The sequence below is a fragment of the Chinchilla lanigera genome, unplaced genomic scaffold (genome assembly GCF_000276665.1).
Source record: "Chinchilla lanigera isolate Chin_1 unplaced genomic scaffold, ChiLan1.0 scaffold00034, whole genome shotgun sequence".
In the NCBI taxonomy this organism is placed as follows: domain Eukaryota; kingdom Metazoa; phylum Chordata; class Mammalia; order Rodentia; family Chinchillidae; genus Chinchilla; species Chinchilla lanigera.
The window spans coordinates 16,970,757-16,991,592 of record NW_004955435.1 but is presented as its reverse complement, the minus strand read 5'-3'; the positions used below and the strand labels follow the sequence as shown (position 1 = coordinate 16,991,592).

Genomic DNA, 20,836 nt, shown 5'->3' with positions numbered 1-20,836 from the left:
CGTTGTCAGTGGTGTGGCCACCTCCATGGTCTCCACTGTCCACTTCGTGTGACGCTGGCCTCCACTGTCCCTCATCAGCCGCGTCCGGATGGTTAGAGCAGCTGCTCTGGCCTCTCCCGTTTTCCTTTCATTTTTCTCATTACAGCCAGTGATATTTCCATCAATCTGATAATGCCATTGTCCTTAAAATCTCTTTCTCTTTCTTTGGGTTATTTGCTTCTGGGGCTTTATTTGCTGTAATAGAATCACACATCTGACCATTTTAACTCAGCTGAACCCGCAGTTCCTTCCTTCTCTCTTTCCTTTCTTCCTTTTTTATTTTTATGTCTCATGTGCCTCTGGTCCTTTACATGTACTGGTTTCTTTGCCTGGGACATACTTTTTCCTAATATCCATCCCTTGGCTCACTTCTTTTTATATTTAAGGCAGGCTTTTGCTGGAGTGATTTACTTCTTTAAGAAACTTATCCTGTAGACACCTAATGCACTCTTCCTTTCCTTACCATGTAAGGAAAGGAATTTTATTTAATTATGTCTAAACTCCTCGATAACAAGGACATATATCTTGTTATCCATTGTATCTGCAGTGCATGTTATGTAGTAACATGTCACGTGTTATATGTTACATGGTAGGTGCTTCATAAATATTGGTTAGATAAATCCGTGAACGAGATCAATAAATGTTCATGAGCATTATGATGAATACTGTGGGAAGAGAAGAAATATACCACATGGTCCTTTTCTAGAAACTTACATTTTAACAATGATTATATAGGAAATAGAAGACGCAACAAATGCACCATATAATTAGATGCTAATTTGTCTGATACAGGGTTTTTAATTTCAGAGAAGGGCAAACTTTGTGAGGTACGTGGCAGCTGAGAGGACCGTGTCTGGGAAACGGCACTTGCTGGCGCTTGACGAATAGGACGCGCTCTGGCAGAGGAGGTTGGGGCCGCTTTCACTGGGGCCTCTTGAGCTTGAGCATCGGGTTTTCTGTGCCCCCTAGACTGGAGAAAGATTTAGCTCCTCATGCACGTGGTCTGTCCGGCCTCTGCACCTCTCCCACTTATTTCCTGCTACATGAAGCCCTCAATTTAGGAACGCGTTCCATCCTGGGAGAACGATGATAAGTCAGATTAGTTCATAAGTTCAACAAAGTGAGTGGAGGAACTAATGGAGGAAGGAAGGAGTGAACGAAACAGCTTTGTATTTATTTTTCTCTCCAGAACCATTTATTCTGGCTTCGCAACTCAAGTCCTGCCTCACATCTCTGACACAAATATACAGTGTATATTGCTTTGCGCTTCCTAGCAGTCCCCTCCACATCACCACAGCTTTCCTCCTGCTTCTCGTCATCGTGGGCTCTGCCTGAGCACTGTACTGCTCTACACTGGCGCACTTGCAGTAAGCACACGGCAGCACAGCTGTGACAGTGTCCGGCAGACCACGGGAGTTACTTCCGCGATTTGTTCCCATCTGTGGGTGTTCATAATGTAAGGTCATTGGTATCTGTGAAAGTTCACACCTTGAGTGTTAATAAGTCGGGGGTTTCTATACTCCCAGTGAAATCTCGTTGCTCCAGAGATACTTTTTCTTCCTTAGTAGCCTGTGAATATATTAATTTTATTCTTGCTTCCATGGCCTTAGAGAGGTAAGCAACTTCAGACATCATGGAATCCTGCCACTCCTCATTATAGAAGACATTCAGCCTCTCTAGGTAAGAAAATGACTCCATAAAGAAGAAAGGGCTGAGAATCAGGGACGAGAGAGAAAGAATAGACTGATGAGACTGAGCACTGACTAATACCGCCTGGGAGCTGGACTAAAGAGAAGGGAAAACTAGTGGAGGAAGGAAGGAGTGGATCAAACAGCTTTGTATTTATTTTTCTCTCCAGAACCATTTATTCTGGCTTCAGAACTCAAGTCCTGCCTCTGATCGAGTTAGTGCAATAATCTGGGAAGGAAATGAATGCAAAAAGATGGACATGTCTGTGTTGGAAATAAGTGGTATCATCATGAGCAGGGTAAGATATCTAAGAAGTTCCGGATTTGAAAAGGAATCTACCGAACGATCAGGAGTTTTTATATAACACTCTGCTCGGTGATTAGAACAGTATTGACCGTGCTTTTCTGTTTTTCCGGTGCCAGGCATCAAATTCAGGGCCTTGTGTGTGCTAAGCAAGCATTGTTACCATTGAGCTACATTCCTAGACTCAGCTTTTGAACCACAGATATACATGTTAAATTCTGTAGCTACAGCCTTCGTTTTTTTAAAAAAAATTTGCTGCATACAGTCTCTGTTAGTGTGATCTTGTTCAGGTATAAATATTCCTTGTCTCAGTTGGGCATGATCTGTAATAAGTCATAAATCTGTAGGTATTTTTTCTTCCCTTCGTGTTGGGAACTGAGGACCCTGTGCATGCTAAGGACATGGTTTACCACTGACCTATATCCTCAGCTCACATTTGCATGTCATTTTTATTTGTACTTCATTTAAAATGTGTTTTTTAATATTTTTAAATAGCATTTGATAAGAGCTTCTCATATCTTCATTTTGTGATGCAGTAATGCTGGAAATTTTACATTAATTCCCAGGTCAATGCGTATCAGCAAGGAGTAGGTTATCAGATGCTGGGAAATGTCGTCACCATCGGATTAGCATTTTTTCCTTTTTTGCATCGACTGTTCCGGGAGAAGAGCTTTGACCAACTAAAGTCCATCTCTGCTGAGGAGATCTTGACTCTCTTTTGTGGGGCCCCACCTGTTACACCCATTATTATTTTGTCTATAATTAATTTTTTTGAGAGATTGTGTCTTACTTGGATGTTTTTTTTTATGATGTGTGTGGCAGAGAGAACGTATAAACAGGTCAGTGGACATAGAAGTAAAATTTCTTTTTTGTATGCTATCTCATTGAGTTGCTTTTGTTCCCTTGATTTGGGTGTCTGAGGGTTTAACATTTGTGTTATTGACTGTTTACAAGTTACATGTTGTAATCTAAAATTCTGCTGAACCCTGTGTATGGAAATAAGTGGTTTAGGTAGCTAACGCTCAGTATGTGCACCTCAGTGTGGCTTTATTGTTTTATATTTGTATTGTATGTAGCAGTCCTCAGTGGTAATATTTTTGTGAAAGCAAAAGGGCTAACCCTGGGAGGCTGAGGCAGAAGAAGGGTCACAAATTTGAGCACAACTTGGGCAAATAAATGACTTAGTGAGATGGGTCGGGGGGATAGTCAAGTGAGAAATTTACTGAAATTTGATGAGTTCTAGATTGCTGACTGAATGTATTTATATTGGTGATATGCATAAGAAATGTGATTTTATATGGAAAAATAATTGGAAAGTAAGCCAGAAGAACCATGTATAAACATTTGAGTTTGTACAGTTGAGGATTCACAAAAAGTATCCAAAGGGTATTCCTTACACATGTCAAGAGTGTACCGTTTTGTGAAGAAGTATAATACCATATCATGTGCTTTGGAAGCAACTGGATAATGAGATGTTAAGTTTTTTTCACTGTCCTTAGTGATTACTGATAAGAGTTTCATTCTTTTTAACATTTAGAAAATCCGGGGGATATTGTTGATACTTGTATGAATACGAAGACCAATATGTACTTTTCTCTTTGTGATTTTTTAACTTCCTCTAGAGATTTTTATTTGCAAAACTCTTCAGTCATATTACTTCTGCCAGAAAAGCAAAGAAATATGAAATACCTCATTTCAGACTTAAAAAAGTAGAGAATATTAAAATTTGGCTATCACTGCGTTCCTACCTAAAGGTGAGTTTTATTTGATTGGCTATAGGATGTATGTAAGAGTATGTAGAGTATACTCGTTAAAGTTTGTAGCACCATCTACCCACTGGGCAGGGTGGTTCCGGGCATTGCAGATTACATCAGTGGCTGACCAACTTCTAGGCACCACATTGGATGTGGTGTATCTGCACAATTGGTAGGGAAAGTTTAGAAAGTTTAGAAAGAGAAAATTTAAATTTGTAAGGCAGAGTGATAAGTGTTATATCTTTTGACTTTTAGAAATGTAGCTGGAAATGTATAATAAGTCAACTTCTCAATTTGGAAGGGCATGGATTTCAGTGCTGCAAGTTGATAGTATCTGAAATATATTAAAATTCTGTGTCAGAAACTTGTAAACATTTATTTTTACATTATGGTAGTGATATTCAGAGTTTAATGCTGTGAGGGCTGTTGCTGTCCCTGACTGTAACCTAGAACACTGACATCTGTGTCTCTGCAGAGACGGGGCCCACAGCGCTCAGTCGATGTGGTTGTATCTTCAGTCTTCTTGCTGACACTTTCGATTGCTTTCATTTGTTGTGCCCAGGTAAAAGTTTCATATGTGTTTCAGTGGACATTTGATTATAGGTTTAACTTCCAGTATTAGAATAGGTAATTAATGTGTTTAAGTATAAATTTTAATATATGTCTTTATTTCTTTTGCTATTTTGAATACTTGTTAATTTTTCTAACTTAAAATGAGAATATGGATAAATTTGAGATTCTTTAAAACTTTAAGAACATTCTAATTTAATTTCATTCAGCAGTTTTTGACTTACGTAAGGCTATCAGAACCTGATATTGCAAAAGAGGGATTTCCTAACTACCTCATTCCCTCTACATTAGTTGTCATTCTAAGGTAGCCCTTTGTTTCTCATTCATTTATGGCACTGTGGATCATGTATTGTTATTTTTTACCCATCGGTTATAATCCATTACTACATTAGATTTGGCCAGTGGGAGCCCCTTGAGGCCACTTCCTGTGTCCATTTGATAGGTCCTCCTGTCTTAAGTCCTTTTGTTTTTTCCTTACAAGGAGTCACAGGCTTCTTCTGTTCTTTCCATTTATTGAGTTTAGCTCAGTCTTGCTGTGCTCAGAAAACCTCTTGACTCTTCAGTTCTCGGAACTATGTCTAGGCTCCCTTTATTGTACAGCATATATTTCGTTTTATTAAATTTCCATCAGCACTTTGGAAGGATTTGTAGTCTGTCATTGTTGACAGCAGTTTTCTTTATATATCCACTAATCCAAGTTCTTTAGTTGTGCTCCTCAAACTGCCTATATCCTCACTTATTTTTTGGTTTGTTTATTCTGTCAGCCATCAGTAAGGGTATGTTCAAGTCTACTGTGATTCTGAATTTGTTTTCCCTTCTATTTATTTCAATTTTTGCTTTATGTACATGAGGCTGTGTGGTACATCCAGATTTAGGATGGCTATTTCTCTTCTTGGGACTCTTTTTTTTTTGTTTTTTTTTTTTAATGCTGGTGATTGGATCCAGGGCCTCACAATTCTAGGCAAGTGCTATATACTACTTAGCTATACCTGTAGCCCTTTTTATTTTATTTTGAGATAGGGTCTTGCTAAGCTATTCAGATTGGCCTCAAACTTCGAATTCTCCTGCTTCAGCCTTCTAAGTAGCTGGGAATATATATGTGTGCCTCCATGCCTGTCTTAGATTGACTTTCATGTCCTTTATAGTGTGTGTGTGTGTGTTTTCCTTGAGTGTGGGATCCATTTCAGAATCACATGTTGCATGTAGTTGTCTTGTCTCTAGTCTCCTTTAATCTGAAAATGTTAAAAGCAACAAAAACTTCTGTCAGAAAAAGAAACAGTAGACAATAAATGAGGATTTTTTTTCATCTTTTATGATTTTATTAAATGTCTGTATTTCTAATGTTTCTACTTGGTATTAAGTACATGAGCTGTCTTTTATTTTTGCATTTTATATCTTTACACTTTTATTTTCTTATATTTTAGGCATGTCTCTTGTAATCATCATGACTTTTTTTGATTGCTTGTTTTTTAAACCAGCCTCCCAGTCTTGGTATTGTGGAGTGCCTTGTTCATTTGAACTTAACACAATCAGTGCACCTACAGATACTGTTTATTTCCTGATTGGTCTACTTGTTAATTTTCCTTTTTCTCTTCTCTCTTGTTATGTTTTTATTAACCAAATATTTCTTAGTATTCCACTTAATCCTCACCATTACCTTGTTATACATTCTTTTACTATTATTTTAGTAGTAATATCAGAGATTGAGTCTAATAAAATGACTGACTTATATAGTTTAATTAAACTGTATAGCCTCCTTGATAATGCCGGGATCTTAGAACACTTTATCTCACTCTTTTATCTTTTGTTCATTATACACACCCCCACACACACATACACCCCCTCCAAAGAAGTGATTGTTTTTTGTAGTCAGGTATGCATTTATTTTTACCCTTTTCATTGCCTTTATTTCTTACATTTTTGTGGTTTTTCAGGATTACTTTCCTCCTATTTCTTTTTTTTTTTTTTTTTTTTGGTTTTTCTCCGGTACCGGGAACCGAACTCACGACCTTGTGCATGCCAGGCAGGCGCTTTTGCCGCTGAGCTAAATCCCCAGCCCCCCTCCTATTTCTTTATTTAGAATTTACTTTAGTGCCAGTCTGCTGGTGGTGCGTTCTCTGCTTTTGCTTACTGGAAATGTCTCATTTTCATTTTTGAAAGGTACTGTTTGTTGGAATAGAATTCTAGGTTACTAGTTAGTTTCAGCACATTCCATATTTTACAGTATCTTGAGAAGCCAGTCCTACTGCTTTTTTTTTTTGTTTTGTTTTTTCCTTTTAAAATGTGTGGGTTTTTCCCTGGCCTATTTTAAGAATTTTTCTTTGTATTTCATTTTGTAGCAGTTTAATTGTATCTTTGTAATCTATTACATGCAACAAATTATAGCACTTTTCTGAGCACATAGGTTATTCCACCTCACTATAGCTAATTGACTGAGTTGAACCTGACCCAAACTGAGCTAAACATACTTTCTCTTTTGGAAATTGGAACATAGAACCTATGGTATCAGTGAGGATTTTGGAGAAGGCAGACCAGGAGGGGACGCTGAGGCCAAGGGTGCCTGTCACACCACAGATGGCTTAAGTCAAAGTTAATGAGAAAGCAGAGAGCGGGTCCTGTGAGGCGACGGAACTGGTCAGGAGGAGTGGAGATGTGGCCCGCCTGGTCCTGCGGGAGAAGAGGCACTTAGTGACTTCCTGTTCTGCAGATGCACTTGGTTTCTGTGAAAGTTCTCTGTATGTGTCTCAGTAGTTCAGCTTGCCTTGGTTGGGCTTTCTTGAATGTGTTTCTTTAGTTTTATGTCAACAATGTTGAAAACAGCAGAAACTTGTATCCGAAAACTATACACATTGTAGCACCTAATAAATCCTAGCTTGTTAGTTTGGATTCTAAACTAGAATGGAGAACTGATCCTTAGGGTTTTTTAGTCACACCAGTGGAATGGGCCGCATGTTTTGGGCCCCTAATGATGCAAATTTAGTGCTTTGAACAGTGGTCATCCTGCGCTTGCGAGTGGGCGGCATTTGTCTTATTTTACTTAGTGTGTTACGTTTTCCTCTTCTGTCACTGAAAACCCTGGATGTCTTTCATGAAAAAGAAGAAACTCTAGGAAACTTAGAGAAATATAAAAGTAAATAGATGATATTTATCCGTATTAAGACTTCTGCTTTGAATGTTAAAATATTGAGTTCTTAAAAATACAATTGATAGAATAAAGCAATAATTACATGATTTTTAAGACACATCATAAACCGAACTTTTCTTGGCTCCTTTGATAGGTTCTTCAAGGACATAAAACCTTCCTGAATGATGTTTACAACTGGGAGTTTCTGATCTGGGAAACCGCTTTACTGCTTTTCTTACTGCGCCTGGCCTCTCTGGGGTCTGAAACCAATAAGAAGTACAGCAATGTTTCAATATTACTTACAGAACAGGTACTGTTGGCCTGTCAGTTTGGCTCAGAGGTTAGAGGTGGCAAAATATATTCTCAGTGCTGCGGGATCAGCGCTGAGTCACTGTCTGGCTGTCGCTCTCTGAACTGTCTGACCTCCGAGTCCCTGTGCGGGCCTGAAACCGTTTTCTCCTTAGAAGTGGGTCTGACACCTCCACAGCTCCCCCTGGGAGTGTGAGAGTTAAGATCTAGTGAGCTGAAAACATTTCGTGTACTATAAGATGTTTTTATTGTTGGTAGTGGAGCTGCTTTTAATGTTCTATATCAAATACTGGATCTTCAGAGTACTTGTCACCTCGTATGTGCAGAAGCTTGTTTCTTTCCTTTTTTGGCTTGTTTTTTGCCTGTTTCTTTCTGTTAGCTATAGAATGCATTATTCATTGTTTGGAAAATATTTTCCACTTTGTGAATAGATACTAAGATGAAGAAAAACGTTATTTATTTATTTTTTTTTGTGACAGGATCTCACTGTGTAGTCTAGGCTGGCTTTGAATTTACTGTGCAGTCCAGGCTGGCCTCAAACTCACTGGATCCTCCTGCTTCACCTTCCTAAGTGCTAGGGTTATGGGTATGCACAAGGCCGGCCTGGTGAAATGCTTGTTGTAAATACAGAGTCTATAAGGTGATTTTTCTGAGCTTTGATTATAATTTTGAGTTTACCCATAAACTTTAAAGTAGGTATACTTGAAGTTTCTTTTTAATCCTTAAAATTATAGTGGAGGATTCTTTATAAAAGGAAAAGCTAAGGAATTAGTAATTTAGAAGCAGCTATCTTCTTTATTTCTGCAAGTGTTTAATTGCAGATATTAGATTGTTTGGGGGATACAGAGATGAATAATATACAGTTTTTGAACTCAGGTTTATCTGCTTATATTATTACATTGTAATTAAAATTTTAAAAATTCATTATTTTGATGTTTAAACTGCTTCGTCATTAACGTTTTTTTCTTTACTAAGTAGCTTTTCTTCGCCAGGGGCAGCTGAATAGGAATGGGGGCGGGGTATCTGACATGGTCTCTATAGAAAGAGCTGCTGGAAACTCGAATTTTATTTTACCTGAAAACATGACCCTTAAAATTTGCTGGATTTTGTGCAGTATACATATGTATCTTTTTTTCTGTGAAATTTATTTTTCTATCCCTTCCCTTAGATTAATTTATATCTTAAGATGGAAAAAAAGCCAAATAAGAAAGAACAGCTCACTCTAGTAAACAATGTATTAAAGCTGTCCACCAAGTTGTTAAAAGTAAGTCACAGCTTATGATATACTTTTACTACAAATTAAATTGGCTTGTCTGAGAAAACAGCATATCATGGATGGTGCCCCAAATGGGGCAGGAGGCCCTGGGGGAGACTCGGGAGCCACGGCCTTCAGGGTCAAGGCAGCTATCAGGGCCAGAGCCAGGGGGCCCGATCTCCGGGGGGCCAGGCTGAGGCCAGCGGGTGCAGTGCGCTCCGTCCGTCACGGAGTCAGGCTGCTGGGTGGAACACGGTAAGAGCAAGTTCCCGGAGGGCAGCTGCCGCCTCCCCTGGCCATCAAGCGGTCAGAGAGCGGTGGCTTTTTCGTGGGGGTGCTGTATTCCTTGGGGAAGAGGTGTGCCTGCGTAGAAGCAGGCACAGTCTGGTCCATAGACCAGGTGTGCCACCATCAGGGACCGTGTTGCTTGTATGGGTCCCGGTATGCGTGCTCTGGTTACCTCGCCATCGTCTCTGTGGAGGAGGTTGCTGTGGAAGGGGCTGCGCAGGCCTCCCAGCTTGACCCAGGGGGACTGGCTGCTGCAGCTGTGTTGGTGGCTGCCTCCCTGCTCCCAGAGGTAGTAGCTGCCACCAGTGCTGCACCTCCGCTTCACCGAGGCCATGTGGACACTGTCACCAAGACCTGCAGCTGTCTCGTTTGTGACCTCTGGAAGGACTGTGTTTTCCAAGGTGCCATTAGGAAATCACTGACCAGGGCTGTGCATCCATCCAGAGTTCTTGCGCGGAGGACTCAGGCTCCATTGTGGCCCCATGTAGTGTTTTTACACAAGAAAAAGAAAGTGGATCAAGCTTCTTTTTTATTAATCAAATTAGTGCTTTGCTTCTTTCAGGGGACCCTTTATGACACCTAGATACCAGGCTATGGAGATTCAAAATGCCAACATGATAGTTCTGGGTTAATAACATTCTAGGGAAAAAACTTCAATCTTGTTACCAGGTTCTGGTAATTGCTGATGTCTATCACATCTTTTAAATTACTTTTTTTAAACCCATAAATGGCTGTTGTTCCAATCCCCCTTAAAAAGCTGGTCATAGGCCAATGTGGTGGTGCAATCCTGTAACACCAGCACTATGGGAGGCTGAGACAGGAGCACCCCAAGTTTGAATGCAGCCTAGGTAACTTAGCAAGACATTGTCTCTAAATAAAAAATAAAAACAGGGCTGAGGATATAGCTCAGTGTGAAGCCCAGGGTTCCATGCCCAGTACTATAAAAGTAAAATAACAGATAAAGGTCACAGAAAAGTAGTTTAGGATACATTATGGAGTTTCTGAAGTTAGTTTTGGATTCTTAAGGAAAGAGAGCCTTAAAGTCATCTTCACCCAAAACTTAAAAAAACAGCAAGAAATTACTAACAACTTCTGAAAAACAGAAATTATGTCTCATTTTATTTTTTTCATGTTTTTATAGGAGCTGGACACACCATTTAGACTCTATGGACTGACAATGAATCCCTTAATCTACAATATCACAAGAGTAGTTATTCTTTCTGCTGTCTCAGGAGTGATAAGTGATCTTTTAGGATTTAATATAAGAGTAAGTGTGATCACCACTCTAGCATCTTAGATGTGAAAGTTACTGTGCGTAATAATCTGCTTTGTGCGTGGCATGTGGGTGTGTGGCTGGCCGGGAAACCCAAGCTAAAGCAGCAGGCATTTTGATTGGTGGGAAGCACAGGTTCCCTCCTCATTTTACATAAGTACAGTAGACTCAACTGAACGAACAAAAAAATCAAGTGTGAATTTCATCTCAGTACCGTGTGCTGCGAGGTTCTCAGGAAACCACTAACACAGGAGCTGCAATGTGTCATTTCTGACCCTGAAAGTTTTTTAATCGTTTTTAATCAACTAATCATAGTTAATGTTTTTAATGGTTTCTCCATGATACTGGTTTTTTTTTATGTAAAGGGTTTTTGGTTCATGGTCAGTGAATGTACCTTTAAATCCTACCTGTTTGTCTTAAAAGTAACTTTTTTGGTGATTTTTCTTAGCTGTGGAAAATTAAGTCATAAGCTGAGTCCCGTGCCTGGATTCCCACCCCTGGCTGCATCAGTGCCGACCGGAAGGACGGAGCTGGCCACAGACCGCGTGAGCCCCGCCTGCGCGGCCCGTGCACAGGTGCTGCCGGCTCCGCCAGAGCGCACGCAGGTGTTTGCAGAGGAACGCGCCCTTTCCCACTGGGGTGTGCATGCTAAAGCCTGGTTTTCAAACAGTATGGTAGTAGCAGACTAAAAACTGTGTTACAGGAACACAAGGACAGTTTTCTAAGGAAGCTTATTCTGGGCACTGTGGTACTGTGACAGTTACATGTGCTGGAAATAGTCTTTTTGGGTAAATATGGTGGATGCCCAAAGCATGAAACAAATATCTCTTTACTGAAAATATGAAAATTCAGTACTTTTCTATTACAGTCTAAGAAAATTGGCGATTTCTTTTCTCTATCAAAGAGAGTCAAACTATTTTAGGTTGAATCCAAATAAAAAAAAAACTTTACCGGAGAGTTTCAGTTTCTAGGCTTTTTTATTTTGGCTAAAGGGAAAAAAATCTTTTTTAAGTTGTCATTTTCTGTTCAGCTGTGGAAAAATCTTTAATTAGCTTGATTTTGAATTAATTCTAGTAAGTACAGTTGTTGTGAGTCATGCATGTAATATCTTCAGTAACTCGCCCAGAGAAATTTTAAGTATATGTCTACTTAATCTATGTCCATCGCATGACATAGTTTCCATGTTAACCATTTTTTCTGTCATGCAGCTTAATGTTGTATGCAACCCTCGGTACAATTTCAGGTCCTCAGTGTCTGTAATTACCCAAGCCATCCGCCCTTGGGTGATGCAGGTTCTCTCTCAGCATCTCCTGTTACATAAGCGTACATGTACATATGCTAATGGAAACTCCAGCATTCTTGCTCAAGTTAAAGCTTTGAAGAACCTCTTGAGGCAAACTGAAAGCCTGAACATTTTAATTATAAGATTTTGTAAAGCCTGGTTATTACTTGTAAAGCATGTATTCATTTACCAGTATATTAGTAGTAAATATTCTATATGTAGAAATATTTGTGAGGCTTAAATATAAATTTTTAGGGATAAGGATTGAGATCAGATCTCTGGGTTCAAATCCTTGGCCTTGCCACGTACTAGCTTCATAATCTGGGACAAATTAACATCTTTGCATCTCAGTTTCTTCACCTGTTAGAAAAAGGACAATAACTACTTAATAAGGTTGTTAAGGTTGCGATTATCCTGTAAGGCACCTAGGACTTAGTATAAAGTATTTAGCACTTAGTAAATCCTCAATAAACATTTGCTATTATTACTTACAAGTCCCTTAAAAATCTCATTGATAAGATTCCTAACCATGAAGAGAGGCATAGGAAGCGAGACTGCCTGCTGATCAGATGGATCACCAAAAAGTGCAGCTATTCTAGATGCTACACAGGAAGTATACCCTTTTGAAATAGTAAAAGCTCATTATAGTAACGTACCTCTAGAAAGAACTGTTTTGTGGTGGTGTTTCAGTGTCTGAGCACATGGCTTATAGAGACCCGGTTTTACTATTTCCCGTAAGGAACGGTAGCAACTGGCTCAAATCCAAGATTGAACTCAGTGCAGATTTCAGGTGAAGAAAACTGAGGTCTTTGTCTATTTCTCTTGCCAAAATATAAAGCTATTCTGTTCTAATCTGCTACTTTTGCACAGTGAATTCCAGTAGGTACTCTTCTGAGTTCCTTCAGCTATGAATGTGCTGGTGTACAGTCTGTTTAAATATTTTTCATCTGGGTAAAATCCAGTGTAAATGTAGTCAGTCATTTCAGAAACTTGGGAATCACTTGACTCCTTATTTATACCTCACATCCAGTGAATCACCAAGTCTTTGGACGTCTTCAGATATTTTATAATCAATCCACTCCTCTGTCCCCGTTGCCACCACCCGAAAGTGACATCCTTTGTTTTGTGAACAAGTTTCTGATGCTTCTGTTCTTACGTATCTTGGCTTTCCCTCCTTTCCATGCTGCCTTTTTAACTCCACTGTCCCTTGATGTTTGTAGAACTATTCTTGTCAGAAAGGAAATGTGTCTTAGGTTTTGTCACTTAGACTCCATTCTGCTAGCTAACTTGTTTTGAAGATAACCTGGAACCCTTTTAGCAGGGTCGCATGGCCCGCTCTGCTGAGAAGTAGCTCTGAAGCTTGACAGAGGAAAGTACTTTCCTGGGTGTAATAGTTAGGTCTGAAGATGCCGCTGTTTATTGCTTCCTAGATTGGGTTCTCGTAAGTTTGCTTCACTGTTACCACTGTTCTTTTTTTCTTTTCCTCCTAAGATTTTTATCTTTACCATGGAATTTGTGCAAATTATAATGTATCTTGTGTCTTGGTATAGTTTTATCATGGGCTTTTATTTTTTTTCTTATGGTTGATTAGACTTACTGAATCTATGGAGTTGTAAATTGTATATTTTACATTTTCACTTTGTCATATTAGAAAAAACTGACATTCCTTAAATAATTATTCATATTCTGCCCCACTTCCTACTAGAACTTGACTTTACATATGTATTAAGCTGCTTAAAGTTAACCTGCTCACTGATGCTTGTTTTTCTGGTCTCCTTTTTAACTTGGGATGGTTTCTTTCGTTGTACCTTTAAGTTCTTTAGCTTATACTGTTGTACTGATTTGCAAATCCTATCTAATTTTCAACTGTAAAACTTTGATTTTAGTCTTCTAAAAAATATCTTCCACATCTCTTCTTAATGTACTTTTTTCTCTACCTTGTTTCACATAATAAATCTATTTGTAATCAAAGTAGTAAACAAGGACATAAAACCGCTACCTGGGTCACTTGGGGGTTTTTGATTTCTGGGTCTGAGGCTACATTTTCCTGATTTTCCATGCTGGTAGTTTTGTATTTATGGAGTTTACATTGTTGGCTGTTAGGCCTTGTGTGTCTTCTTTCTGTAATCATAAATGTTCTGAGCTTTATTTTGGAATGCAGTTACTACTTGTCCCGGCTTGCTTTTAAGCTTTGTAGCTGGCCCAGAGGCGGCTTCGATTTGGGGCTAGTTCCGTGCGCTGTGAAGCTGCCCCCTCTGGGTACAGTGTTGTACCTGCTGCTTTTCTCCCCGAGGCTTTTCCTCTTGGCCGCGGGAACATGGACTGCAGTGTCCCAGCCCTGTGTGAACTTTGTTTTCTGCCGCCTCTGTTCTTGGCTGTGTCCCCCTTTGCTTGTGCCCATCGGTGCTCAGCTAAGGCTTCCGTGGAGCCCTCTGCGTGTCTCCAGAGCTCTTCTCTCCGTGGAGGGCATTTTCTGCAGAACCCCGCCCTGCAGGTTCTGCCAGCCGGCCCAAATGCTCAGTTCTGTCCTTTCCGCTCAGTAAACAGCCTGGTTCTGTTTTGAGCTCTCCCTTTCTACACCACGGCCTAGAAACTACCTCAGGGGCACTCCTGAGGCTGCCTTGTTAACTCCACTGTCCCTTGATGTTTGTTGCCCAGCATCTGATATCCCTTTTTTAGAAAATGTTTTTTTCATTCGTTTTAGTTGTATTAAGGTGGGAGAGTAAAAGTTTTCCCTACCCTATTTAAATGGTAAAAATTTACCCAATTGTTAAAGCCAAAGGCTCCGAAGTTTTTTGTTATTTTTTGCTTTTGGCTTTTTAGAAAGGGTCTCACTGGGTAGTTCAGGCTGCCCTTGAACTGTGCAGTCCTGGCTGGCCTCAAACTTGTGGTGATCCTCCTGCCTCAGCCTCTGGAGTATTACACCACATCTGGCAATTTTAGCGTAGGTGCCGCTGAAGGGAGCACCGTGCCACCAGGGTAATGTCAGTTCCGTGTTTCTGTTGCCACTGGGTTAAGCCGCCTTCAGCGAACCCTAAGCTACCTGGACCGTGGTGCTGAGCCACTGCTGTTCCCGTTACTGCCCACTCAGCTGGTTCTGCACAGCCACATGAACCATCGGAAAACGTGGAGCCACCCTTCAGCCTCTTGCATTTCAGCCTTCCTTGGCCTCCGTAGTCTCCTCCACGCCTTCCTCTATCCATTTTGCTTCCCTTTCCAACTTTCCCTCCCTCCTGCTTTGCATCTCACCCTTTGCCTCCCACCGCAGGTTCCCCCAAAGGGAGTTCCCACTGTGGGGCCGCGCAGAAAACGCCTCAGCTCGGCCCGGCCGGCGGCGCTCCTCTCAGCCGTCAGCTCCTTCAGGGAGCTTCTCTGGTGACACGGTTCATCTGCTGATTTCCTTCAAACGTGTGCAGGAGGAACAGTCTGCTACCATTCTTGTGCTTTTTCTGGTACGGTGGAAGAGCTGTCATTCAGCCACGCTCTCTGCCCCATTTATCCCGGGATAATCCCCTCTAGGAACCTGTGCTTCTGATTCCCAGAAAGGGATGAGAAATTAAACCAAGATGTGAAGACAGGGCGAGCTATTCATAATTTAACTGGAATAGTAGTGACTGTAGAAGTGTAAGTGAAATAACTACTGACTTAACTTTTTAATCTACTGTTGGACTGAGGAGAATTGCCCCTCCTAACATTGCCATGGAGGTATGATGTGCAAACTTCCGGAATGTGTAGACTATGGCCGCTGTGTAGTATGTTTGAAAAGTTGAATAATGAAATACCTAATTGGCATATGGTTTTCTTGGCTTTCAGGGACATGTAGGAAAATAAATACAAGGGTGTCTCACAAAGTACAAGTTTATTGGTTTATTTTTTACTTTTGGTTCATGGTGTTTAGAGGTAAGTGGACCTATGCACTGTAAAAATAAACTTCTTTCAAATTAATGAAACTCATTTTGAAAATATTTTAGATCTACATATGCAGGCTGTATGGGTTTTGCTCTTATATAGTATGCGATCTGGGTAGATCAGAAAGTAAATTCCTTGCATTTAATCTAATTTACACACGTATTGACTTGTAGTTACTGGTGCCCATGTCGAATGATGAAGTGAGTGTCACAAATGTATTTCCTTTCCCGCGGAGTATCTCGAGCCTGTAAGCTGCCATGAGGTACTGCCCAAGTGGTTGTCCTCAAGTAAGGACAAAACGGACCTTTGGATTTGTGAATCTGCTAGTTGTCTGGCTTGCTTTAATGTTAGTGTTATAAAATAGACACACATGCGCAGGAGTCTTTGTTAACAACGTGTAGGGCTAAGTTGCAGCACTTACGTCTTTTTATATTTTAATGTATAGGTAAGAGAGTCAGGGCCTCCTGTTGGAGTTCCTTCCCTAACATGCCTCCACACTTCTTCTCATGCCTCATGCTACGTCATAGCAACGCTGAACACACGTCCATGTTAATGGGCATCTTCAACTAAGTGAGCCAACTAAGGGTTACAGACTTCGTGGAATAATTATGGCATGCTTTAAGTAAGGCATATGTTGCTAGTAAATCCTTACAGTAGAACCAGAAAAGTTACCTTGATAAAGATGTTATTATTTTAGAAGGACAGATGGCTTTTAGGCATTGGTGCATGGCATGATGATACAACAAGTTGCTCTGATGTATTCCTACCAGACTGGAAGGTCACGCTTTGTGACAAGTCTGTGTTTGTACCAGAGTTCTCAATTCCGGGAGCATGCCGTGGTCATCTCCAGTCTGACCTGGCAGGCTGTCATCGATCTTAATCTCAGTACCTTGCTTTCTTAAAACCCAACTCTCTCAAGAGTGGATGTATTAAACGTGAAACTCTATTAGTCCACATACCTTTTACTTTTATGTGAAATAAATAAGCCAAGTGCTTTTTTGGTCCAGGACTACTGAAATAGGAGTTGAGCCTGTTCAGAGCTGTGTGATGTAACTGTTTGAAGACAGGGCTTTTGATCTTAGCAACCGGGTCTTTCTGGTGAGATCATGTCGTAGTTTCCCAAAACTCTTCTGCCTGAGCGACCAGTAAGACAATGTGTCCACTCTGGGCTTTGGGGGGACTCTCTTGCAGGTACTTCCTTCAGCTTTTGCTATAACACACCTCATCTTCACTAGGGGGCCTGGGAACTAGGGAATGAATTTTACCCCTAGAGTGAGTTCATGCAGTGGTGGGTCTTAAAGTAGGTTTTAGGCCTTGACTCCATTTAACTCTTACTATGAACAAGTATAAATATGTCCTTCTTCAAGTAAATAAAACAACCTGTAAGAATAACATTGGATTGCCACAGTCTGAGGAAACAGAATTTTGAGACCTTGTGTTAACAGGACTTACTGTATAGCTAGACATTACAACTGTCTAGTAATTGACTAGTAAGACAAACTATCCTCTCTGATAGTGTAAGAAAGGTTTTTTAAGTAGCAAATTATTTAAGCAAAATTATTTTCTTTACATTGAAAGGTGAAAAATAGATATATCTAACTCAGATCTCATGTATGTATAAAAGTCTAGCTGTACAGGGGAAGTCACATTGTAAGAATCTTCTTGAATGTAGGACTTTGAATATTTGTTACTTGGAGGGACAAAAATCTTTTCTGAGAACTAGCTCCACAAGTAGAAAGCAACATAAGCAAAGCTGAAAGTCAAAGAAATCCAAGTGATGAATTGCTTTTTGTTTTTTTTTTTTAATATCTATATAAAAAATAACGAGCAATTTACAGATCTTTCTCTAATCAGAACCTCAAGTGTATATATAAAGGTACTGTACATATATAAACATTTACAGCCAGGACATCCATGTTTTTGCTCAGCATTCCAAGGCCACATTGCTAAGTCAGTCTATAATCAGTACAGTGACAGGTTACTTAGGGAAGAGCCACATCAGACAACATATGACATCAAAGTTATGTCACAATTAACGATAAAAATAGGATTTGTATCACTAATTGTGGACTATAGGGAAAATAAATCATTTCTGTTACTAAATTATTAGCATTTATTCAAGCCTCCTAGTTTTGCTCTATTCAAGTAATTACAATAGATGGGTAAATAAGTCCTGGATGAAAGGGGATTTCAGAAGTCTCACTCTGGGAAGCGTGTGCTATCTACAGGGTCTGATACAACTGTTGTATGAGTTTCACAGTCAGCTTTGCAGAAGGATCGACCTGGACATAATGTGTCATTGGACATGATTGTAACAACGAGATGAACTCTGGGTGACAGAACAAATGTGTTTAAATACTCCATAAAATATTTTTACGCTGAAAGTGTGCCTTTATTTATAGATGCTACTGAATGCTGCTTTAGGGGTTCGTAAAATCTGGACCTATTTTATGGAGTTAACTATATCTTGCAGCACACACCTGTAATTAGACTTTTAAAAAAACTCTGAAAAGTTGTACAAGCTAAGCAGATGTTTCATCTCCCTTTCTTATTTTTCAATAAGAAAATTAATGTAACTAAAGGTTAAAGACCCAGCACGCACTGTCTACCATGCTCGTCCTGACAGCCAGGCAGGCCCCCAGGCTCTGCCTCCACACACGAGCTAGGCCTGCATGTGGCAATGGACTGCGAAACTGGTTTCAAGATTAAGTCCCTCACACACTCTATGTAATCTGATTCTTCAAATCTGTCGTATCTATTAAAGACTGGTGACTTTAGTGGGAGATCACTCCAAGTGTCCAGGAATAGGTCATGGGCAGTTTCCCTCTGAAGAACAGTAAGCAGTACTCTTCTGCATGGTGCTCTGTGGCTTCACAATGACAAAAGGTGACCTGAGATGCAGTACTGTTTGGTTAACAAGCCGAGAGGTGAACTCTGCTGCTTAGAAGGACTTTCTCATTTTGAACATTCAGTTGTTGTATCTGTAACAGTTACTTTCAAATACGTTATCCAGCCAAATGAAAATAAAAAGCTATAAGAAAGCATTACTATTTGACCTTTTGCTTTAAATTAACGATGCTTGGGAGTTTTACTTTTAAGCTGGGGCTCCATCAGTAGTTGTTAGTTTGATAAGCTAACAATCTCGTCTGCAAGGACTCAGATATTTCTCTCTGTAAACATGCAACATGCTATTGAGAACACCAACTTCCAAGCCAAACCTACTGGGATTTCGGGAATATCTGAGTGAGAAGGATAAAACAGGCGATACAGTAGGTAACTTGGCACAAATACAAAGTGAGTTACGACAGCATTGTTGGTATCAACGTGTCGCTTGTCAGACACTCACGGAGACGCGCAGGGCAGGTCAGCCGAGCGCGGGGCGCAGCTCCTTCCTGAGCGAGGGAGGGCAGCCAGCCAGGGACGGCCGGTTCTTAGCAATCCTAAAGGCCCTTCATGCAGCCTAGAAACTTGATGTGCAAATTAAAATGTACTTAGGTGTTTCACAATTTCTGCAAAAAAAAAAAGACTTCTTGGAAAAATGCTTTTTACTAAGAAAAGATTACAACTTGTTTTTCTTTGTTTTATGCTAAAGGTTACAACCGTTTCTCAGCCATGCCAGTCGTGCCTGTGACTTTATTTGCACTCGGCACCTTCCAGGGCCCGGGAGTTATTGGTGTTTTCTTAACTGGAGAGCTGCTTTCAGGTTTGAACCTCTCACTCTCTTTGCATTTGTCCGCTGTCTCTAGCTCTTTCCCTTTGTGATCTTCTGTTTTATTGAATACCATCCTCTCATCTGGTTCCTGTTTCAGCTTTTTTTCTGCTATTTGGACATTTCCTCCTGTTTTATCTTTACCAGAACGTGTTTCTCCTATGGTTGCTTTCTTCCCTTTTTCATTTTCAGACACTGCTCTACTGGCAGTGCTGCTAGCCTTTTGGGAGGCAGGAGACTTTTCATCCATTCTCTTGCTCTTTTTCTCTGGAGACCTTGCTCTGTCTTTTCCCAGCTGGCTCTGCTTCACGTCTTTGCTGATCACACTTGATCTTTCTTTCCCATCTGGGAGCTGCTCAGCATTGTCACTAGCGCGGCCTGCTACTCTGCGACTCTCACCTTCGAGTAATTTGGCTTCAGCATTTGACAAGTCCTTGCTTCCTTCAGTTTTTTGCTGCTTCTTTGGGCTAGAAGAGCGTCCTCTGCTTTTTCTGTAATGATTTTGTCCAGAACCTACATTGGTGTCGATCTGACACCTTTTTCTAGGGCTGAGTGATCTATCCCTGGGTCTTCTTTTGGGGTCATTTTTTAGAGGACTAGGAATCTTTTCCAAATGTTCCTCTGAATAGCGATGAGCTGGCTTTCTGGGACTGGCAGATCGACCTCTTTGTGTAACACCATTTTCTACTCTTAGTAGATTTTTCTTGTCACTGTGCCCATAACTGTTGGGTGGATCCCGCTTATTCACATTTTTCTGGAGAAGAGACTGATGCTTTATCTCAGGCTGATTTTCATTTAAAGTGCTTTTCTTTTCAGGTACAGTGTCCTTTAATTCTTCTGCCTTTTCACACATCTGAACTCTCACTAGAGAATCTTCAGTTACTGGCACGTGAGACTCTTCAAATACGGAAGCAGAATGTGCAGCTGGGGGAAATGGTGACTGTTCGTCATAAATCACACTGGAAGATGAAGGGTTATTAACGTCCCAGTCACCTACAAAGTGATTGGAGCGGAACATCATTACATTTTAGAAATGTAAACGGGAACCATAGTTTTGAACTTTTGACAGCCATTTGAACTGTACTGACTGCATGAACAGCCTGCATATGTTACCCAGTTTATACATGTTTACATAGCTCTCTGTAAAGGCAGATGTGTATAGACATCTGTTCATACACAAAGGGTAGATTTTTATGTACATAATGCCTCATTTTTATAATTATGTATAATTAGTGAGATAATATATAATCTGTAAGTTCTTTATTAGTAAAGCCCAACCAGAAGCATATAAGAAAGAAATAATAAAACTGGACCAAATTACCTGGTCCTTGA

General features: G+C 40.3%; 2 protein-coding genes across 7 annotated transcripts in view; one reads left to right on the top strand and one right to left on the bottom strand.

Annotated features, from left to right (window-relative positions):
* The window catches only part of Phtf1 (putative homeodomain transcription factor 1), a 53,742-nt gene extending 34,269 nt beyond the window's left edge, over nucleotides 1–19,473 (top strand). For 3 of the 6 annotated variants that reach the window (XM_013516424.1, XM_005388979.2, XM_005388977.2), the window contains 8 exons: nucleotides 1,898–2,026; nucleotides 2,598–2,870; nucleotides 3,654–3,785; nucleotides 4,261–4,347; nucleotides 7,634–7,789; nucleotides 8,957–9,052; nucleotides 10,473–10,598; nucleotides 11,053–15,737. In XM_013516424.1, coding sequence (XP_013371878.1) covers nucleotides 1,898–2,026; nucleotides 2,598–2,870; nucleotides 3,654–3,785; nucleotides 4,261–4,347; nucleotides 7,634–7,789; nucleotides 8,957–9,052; nucleotides 10,473–10,598; nucleotides 11,053–11,073 — 1,020 coding nt within the window. In that variant the 3' untranslated portion in view covers nucleotides 11,074–15,737. Of the gene's footprint in view, nucleotides 1–1,897; nucleotides 2,027–2,597; nucleotides 2,871–3,653; nucleotides 3,786–4,260; nucleotides 4,348–7,633; nucleotides 7,790–8,956; nucleotides 9,053–10,472; nucleotides 10,599–11,052; nucleotides 15,738–15,968; nucleotides 16,058–19,387 lie in introns of those variants that run through there. The other 3 variants (XR_001234855.1, XR_001234856.1, XM_005388978.2) reach the window with 3 other exon arrangements.
* Magi3 (membrane associated guanylate kinase, WW and PDZ domain containing 3) overlaps nucleotides 17,588–20,836 on the bottom strand; it is a gene marked incomplete at its 5' end in the record, with an annotated part of 238,408 nt that continues 235,159 nt past the window's right edge. The window contains 1 exon segment of the mRNA XM_005388980.2: nucleotides 17,588–20,497. Coding sequence (XP_005389037.1) covers nucleotides 19,389–20,497 — 1,109 coding nt within the window. The 3' untranslated portion in view covers nucleotides 17,588–19,388.